Below are 7,040 nucleotides of genomic sequence, written 5' to 3'. Positions count from 1 at the left end.
GCCCCCCCCCCATTACAATAATGGGACCATCCCAGTGGGTGTCTGCAGCGTTAGGTGCCCATGGTGGGGGGAGATTTCGCTGCCAGTAACAGGGCTGGAAGCTGAAGCCCGGCAAATGCAGGTTAGAAATAAGGTGCAGCTTTTCATCAATGAAGGTAACTAACAAGTGCCCTCAGTTAGGGAGGCAGGGCGCATCCTCCCTCAGCTGGTCTTTAAATCCAGACTGGGGGTCTCTGCGAGATCTGCTCTAGGCGAAGCACCAATCGCTGGGGGCCGTTCCCAGGCCTCTGTTAACAGGAGCTCAGAGCAGAGGACCAGGCTGGTCTCTGCTGGCTTTGAATTCTATGAAAATAACCCCAGTAGCTGCACCTGGGGGGCCAGCCAGCGGCACAGAGCGCCCACGTTTGATGTGATCCCACGGCAGGCTGGGCGTGCACTCGCTCATGTCTGAGGCCTCTTCGTGTGCCAGCCGTCTGTTCCACGGACCTGCTCAGCAGGGATGAAGGCCTGGAACTGGGGAGCTGGTAGCTGCAGCATGGCCTGGGATCCGCGTGGGGGCTCAGATGGGGCTCTCTGAAGCCCAGGTGGCCAGCTGCATGTGGGCAGAGGGACGGACCATGTTGTGGCTCATTGCCAGCCGTCAGGTGCGGTCCCGGCTGGAGAACTGGTGCCAGGCAGCTGACGAGTGCAAGGGGCAGGATTGTAGTGGGACGATAGCGAAGACACCTGCACTCGGTGCACTGCAGCAAGATACTGGCGGGAAAGACGAGCCCTTTGTTATAGGTTCAACACTTTACCCTGGGCCTAGTGAGAGAGTCCCCCAACAGCCCCCCGCCTGGTATCTAGAAGGTAAAATCCTTGTCCCAGAGGCAGGGTCAGAACGCTCCTGGCTGGCATGCCACTGCCCAGTGCTGGGGGCAGCAGCAGGACCCGAGCCTGCAGCTCCCTGTCCTCGTACCAGTGGGGACTGGCTGTGCTGATGGTGATTCATGGTCAGGGCCCTTCCTTCCTCTTCCCAGGCTGGGATCTCAGTATTATGCCGTGTGTCAGAGGAGGCAAAGCAGGCATGTGAGGGGGGAGGCATTTTGGGGGGGGCAACATTTCAGCTCCCCCTTGGGGGCTGCAATCCTCCTCTTGGGCTGAAGGGCGAGGCATGTCCCACTGTCTGGCTGAAGGCTGGGCACAAACCAAAAAGTGTATGTGGGCGGATAAATACAGCTGCCTGGAACCCTGCTTTATGTCCCCTCCCCTAGCGTCTTTGATCTGCTCCTGAACCCCTCAGCGCGGCCATGCACCATGGAGATGCATTCGTGGCACGGCTGGGAGTAGCGGAGCCGTGGAGAGGGGGCTTACAGCTGGGCCCTGGGCAGGAGCCTCGGGGCCACTCCAGCACTGAGCTAGACTCAGGCTGATTAAATACCCTGGGACACCAATGTGGAGTGCCCCGGGCGGGGGCTTCCAACCAGCAAATGCCGGCTGCAGGTCTCTGCTGACTCGCTGCGCTGGTTGGAGCTGGCTCCTGTGAAACTCCTGGGGCTGCTCTCAGTCCCAATGTGGGTACCCAGCCCTTGGGGGCAGGGGGTGGGAGCCACGAGTTTCGGTTACTGTCCTGACTCGGTTCATAAACCGGGGGGGAGGGTGGCTGGGGGTGGATTCTGTGGCCATTCCAGGGCCGTGCGGGTGAGTACCCGGTGCACCTAGAGGATCCGGAGCATTGCAAACTCGTGCAAACGCCTCTGGCTGCAGCTGGGCATTTCCTCCGAGTCCTGGAAACTGATGCCGAGATAAAGCTCTAGGATGTCACATGCAGAGATAATAATGTGTTTATCAGGGCTGTGTCAGGCCTGTTGTAACCAGCTGCTTCCCCAGCTCAGTGGGTGTGTCACCCAGGCTCTGTGCTGGGGGTCAGCAAGGCGTGCTCATACCTTTCTTTCTCCAACCCCCAGTTCTCACCAGCCCCTGCATTTCTGCCCCCACTAGGCTCCCCAGGGGGCGCTGGCCGTTCAGGTGGGGCACGATTTTAACAGATTCGTTTTTAAAAAGATTTGTTTTTTTCCTTGAAAGTTGGATTTGCTGCACAGCCCCCACCCAGGGCCTGACCCTGCTTGTCCTGCAGCCTGCATGAGCCAGGCACGCTGGGCGGGAAGGCCTGTAGCCTCCTCCTGGGGTCCCAGGGGGAGGGGCTGTGTCTAGTCAGAACCTAACAGAGTTCAGGAGAGTCCAGCTAGACTGGAGCTAGGACCCCATGCCCAGCCCAGAGTAGCCAGACCCAGCTGCAGAGGATAGGAGAGGGCACAGGCTGGCCATGGGGCTTGGCAAAGGGTGCGCGAGGCAGACAGTTCTGGCCCTAGCCTGGTCCTGATTAGCAGGGAACGGGCCCCTGCCAGCCAGGGCACCAGGGAAGGGGCAGGTCACTGTGGTCCTGAGGCCTAGAGGTTAGGAAGGACTTGGCCTGTACGCCGAGTCTGGAGCCAGGGGGTGGCTGGTGAGGAGCTGGGGGCTGGGCCAGGCTCTGTCGGAAGGGCAGAGCCCCCCAGCAAGGTGCCGGACTGGATCTGTTGCGATTCCATGGTGTGAGGTGTGAATGACCCCACCTGGGCTACGTCAAACCCAGCCGTGGTGCTGCCTCGCCTGGAATCTGGTGCGAAACCCAGCAGAGCGAAGAAGCAGCAGCCCCCAGGGCAGAGCGCAGAGCTTGGAGAGCGTTATGTAGGGGGACCACACGGGCGCTAGGATGGAGCCGGGATGGATTCAAATCAGCCTGAGTCACTAGTCCCCCATCTGAGCCCTAGCCAGCCCCAAAGGGCCCTTCAGTGGCCTGGGTCAATGGCATCACCCAGCCCTTCGATACACAGCTCTGCCAGTGCTTGAGCAATTACCAGTGGGCTCCCACCCTGCCCCTTCCGGGAAGGAGCCTGGGCCCATATGAACCCTGTCTAGTTTCCTAATGCAACCAGAGCCTGGAGAAAAGGGAACTGCACTGGGCCTGGCCGTGTGAAGAGTTAAGGAGCGAGTGGTGAGCGCAGGAAGGCGTTGCTCTGTGGTTGTGGGGCGTCTTGCTGAGTCAATTGCAGAACCCAGCCCCAGCTCACACCGGACAGTGCGTCTCCGCCGAACAGCCAGATCGGAGCGATCGCCGCTGCCTTTGCAATCCCAGCCCCAGCGAGGCAGCAATTGGACTCGTGCGGGGGCTTCTTGGCTTGACCCCGCTGGCCAGGATGAAGATGTGGCTCATGGCCAGCCTGCTGCTGCTCCTCAGGGCTGAAGGCGCAGGTAGGGGCGGGGGCATCGTGGGCAGCCCCAAGGCTCTGGCCCTTCTCGCAGGGGCAGGCCTTGTGTGCAGGGCAAGCTGAGCGCACCCTCGAGGAAGGGCTCGGCAGGGAGCAGGCCTGAGCCCATGATTTGACCTTGCTGGGTCCTGCCCGACCCTGCGCCTGGGGAGCCTTTCGAGGGCTGGTTCTGAACGTGGGACCCGGAGGGTGCGGGCTCTGTGGTGGGGATGGGGGGGATCTAGGACTCTAGATCTGAAAGAGTCACTTCCTAGCTCCCTGCCATCCTTGCTCAGCCCCACACAGCTCGCCTTGACCCCCCTCTGCCCCACACGGCCCCTCTGCCAACCGCATTTCTGGAGGAGCCAGCGCTGGGCCAGGTGCCTCTAATGGGGCGGTGCTCGTTCTTCAAACCTGAAGGAGTTGGTGACTAAGACCCTTGGAGGCTTTTAGGGGCCTGGAAAGAGAGCAGAGTGCGGGTTTGACTGGCAGGACTGGCGTCTCAGGGGTCATGCAGTGCTGGGGGCGGCCCTGAAGCAAAGGGGCCTGTGCCAAACTGGCACCTCTAGGGCAGCAACGTGCTTTGGCCTGAGCTTTAACTAGGGGCAGTTCTGGGGGCAGCTTCTTGCTTTGTTCTGCACTCGCCTCCTGCTGCAAGGCTGGGCACCCTGTGACGAAAGTGAAACCCCTCCGAACAGCGCCCAGGGCGGGCTGGAGCCAGTGGCAAGTGGAAGCCGGTCACACCCAAACGAGTGACCCCCCTGCCCGGCAGCCCCTATGACACCCAGATGGCTTCACTTGGCTTGTTAATGGGAGTTCCACGCGCAGCTGTGGCCCTGAAGTGGGGTAAAGGCCCAGTGTTGTGCCCCCCTGGCTGGGCATGGACCCCTGCCCAGGCCCTGCCAGCAGCTGCTGTCCTGAGTTACGTTCCAGGGGAAGCCGGGCTGGGTTGGGGCCAGTTTCCTTGGCCCTCGTTTGCACATCTGCTTTTGCAGGCCCCAGGCTCTCCACATTCAGCCTCACTAACAATCCCGCAGGCTGGCTGCTCCCTGAGGCAGGGTGACCAGACAGCAAGTGTGAAAAATCAGGATGGGGGGGAGGGAGGGAGACTATATAAGAAAAAGCCCCAAATATTGGGACTGTCCCTATAAAATTAGGACATCTGATCACCCTACCCTGAGGGCACCCATCACTCGGGCACAGACGCGCCCAGAGCCAGGGTGGCTCCAGCTCTAGGACTGGGGGAATCACTTTGCAGCTCCCTGCCATCCTTGCTCAGCTCCACGCAGCTCGCCTTGATCCCCCTCTGCCCCACACGGCCTCTCTGCCAACCCCATCTCAGCATACGTGCATGTCATAGACCCTCTCTCAATGGAGAAGCCTCTCCTTTTCGCTAGCGTCTTCCCTTTGGGCTGGGATCCTCTCCCCAGCCCTGTCCCCTCAGCCTGGACCCTACAGAATCTGGGGCACTCTCCAGAAAGTCAGGATTTGCCCAGAAATCCTCTGTCCCTCATTTCCCCTCCTCCCTATCGCTGCCTGCAATGGGCCCACCGCCGTAGGGCTGCTGGGACCCAGTGTGGGAAGTACTTTGGGATCTCTGAGGTCAAAGGCAGGTCAGAAACTCCATATCTTCCTCTTCTTTTCCTGCCCATCCCAGATTCCCCCTCCTGAGCTCCCCCCCACCAAGCCCAATGTGTCTGGAATATGGAAGCATTCTAGGGGTGCCATCTGAAGGCATCATACCGGGTCCTGGAACACCCCCCTTTGCTGCCGGCTGATTAACTGAATTGCTCCACTGTCTCCCCCTGATATCTGGGGAATGGGTGGATGGGCCCTGGCTGGGGAACGGGAGCAGGGTGCATCGGGGGAGGGAGTGGTTAAATCAGAATGGGAAGCCAGCCCTGGATGTGTGTGTTCTGCCTCTGGCTTTTGAGGCTGGCAGGGTTGATAAGGGATCCTCACTCAGGATCCAAACAAACCCAGGGACGGGATTCCAGCCTCAGATTTGGGAGCTCCGCTGGTTAGAAAGTAGATCCTGCCAAAGGAATGGGATATCTGTGTTTGGTGAGATTACACGTTTGGTTGATAAAAGTGACAGTGTTGATGTAATGGTCGTAACTCTTCTGTGAGGCGTTTGGCATGATACCGCATGACAGTTTGATTAAAAATCGGATAGGTCTCCCATTGTCATTGTAAATGTGGAATCGTCATCGAGCGACTGCGCTTCTAGTGAGGTCCCGCAGGGATCAGTTCTTGGCCCTACCTGATTTAACGTTTGTATCAATGACCTGGAAGAAAACAGAAAATCATCCCTGGTAAAGTTTGCAGATGACACAAAAATTGGGGCCATGGTAAATGAAGAGGGCAGGTCATTGACACAGAGTGCTCTGGATCGCCTGGTACTTGGGCGCAAGTGAACAATATGTTTTAATATGGCTACATGTAAATGTACACAGCTAGGAACAAAGAGTGCAGCCGTACTTACGGGATGGGGGACTCGAGCCTGGGAAGCAGGGAGGGTGAGAAAGATTTGGGAGTCGTGGTGGATAATCAGCTGAACATGCGCTCCCAGTGCAACGTGGTGGCCAGAAGCAATCCTGGGATGTATAAACAGGGGAATCTCAGTTTGGAGCAGAGAGGTTATTTTACCCCTTTGGCACTGGTGTGACCACTGCTGGGATCCTCTGTCCAGTTCTGATGCCCACAGTTCAAGGAGGATGTTGATCAGGTGGAGTGGGGTCAGAGAAGAGCCACAGGAATGATTAAAGGATTAGAAAACCTGCCTTGTAGCGAGAGACACAAGGAGCTCAGTCTATTTAGCGTGACAAAGAGAAGACTAAGGGTAGATATCTATAAATATCTACCTGGGGAACAAATACCTAATAACAGGCTCTTCAATCTAGCAGGGAAATGTCGAACGCAATCCAATGCTGGAAGTTGAAGCTAGACACATTCAGACTGGAAATAAGGTGCATGTTTTTAACAATGAGAGTAATTAACCATTGGCCTAGCTTACCAAGGGTGCTGACGGATGCTCCATCCCAGAGAATCTTGATCTAAGAATTGTCCAACAGCTCTGCTCTAGGAATGATCTGGGGGCGGCTTGGCCCTCGGAGCTCGGCTGGGGACTCTCAGGTCTCTGGTCCGGGTTACTCAAGAGGTCAGACTAGATGAGCACAATGGTCTCTCCTGGCCTTGGAATCTATGACTCCTTTCCCGTCAATTTCTCATCGATTTAGTCCCAGCAGAGAAAGGTGCCCTGGGATAAATCCAACTCCACTGAAGCTCCAGGCAAAGCTGCCACTGGGATTTCAAGTATCAGAGGGGTAGCTGTGTTAGTCTGGATCTGTAAAAGCAGCAAAGAGTCCTGTGGCACCTTATAGACTAACAGACATTTTGGAGCATGAGCTTTCGTGGGTGAATACCCACTTCGTCAGATGCATGTAGTGGAAATTTCCAGGGGCAGGTATAAGAGCAGGACAAGAGAGATAAGTGAAGTTTAGTTCAATCAGGGAATGATGAAGGCCCTGTCTAGCAGCTGAGGTGTGAAAAACCAAGGGAGGAGAACTGTTTGTGTAGTTGGCAAGTCCATTTTCACAGTCTCGTTTAATCCTGAGCTATGTATCAATTTGCAGATGAACGAAGCTCAAGCAGTTTCTCATTTGAAGTCTGGTCCTGAGGGTTGTTTGCTGGCAGGAATGGCCAACTTAAGATCTGCTATTGTGTGGCCAGGAGGCGGAAGTGTTCTCCTACAGGTTTTTTGTATATTGC

At 57.0% G+C, this 7,040-nt stretch overlaps 1 protein-coding gene across 1 annotated transcript in view; it reads left to right on the top strand.

Annotated features, from left to right (window-relative positions):
- The first annotated feature begins 3,034 nt into the window (after positions 1-3,034).
- Positions 3,035-7,040, top strand: part of FCER1G (Fc epsilon receptor Ig) — a 30,182-nt gene continuing 26,176 nt past the window's right edge. The window contains exon 1 of the mRNA XM_032765164.2: positions 3,035-3,273. Coding sequence (XP_032621055.1) covers positions 3,219-3,273 — 55 coding nt within the window. The 5' untranslated portion in view covers positions 3,035-3,218. The remainder of the gene's footprint in view (positions 3,274-7,040) is intronic.

Source organism: Chelonoidis abingdonii, chromosome 11, assembly GCF_003597395.2.
Source record: "Chelonoidis abingdonii isolate Lonesome George chromosome 11, CheloAbing_2.0, whole genome shotgun sequence".
NCBI lineage: Eukaryota > Metazoa > Chordata > Testudines > Testudinidae > Chelonoidis > Chelonoidis abingdonii.
The sequence above is the reverse complement of the archived record's forward strand: the minus strand, read 5'-3'. Positions and strand labels throughout refer to the sequence as shown.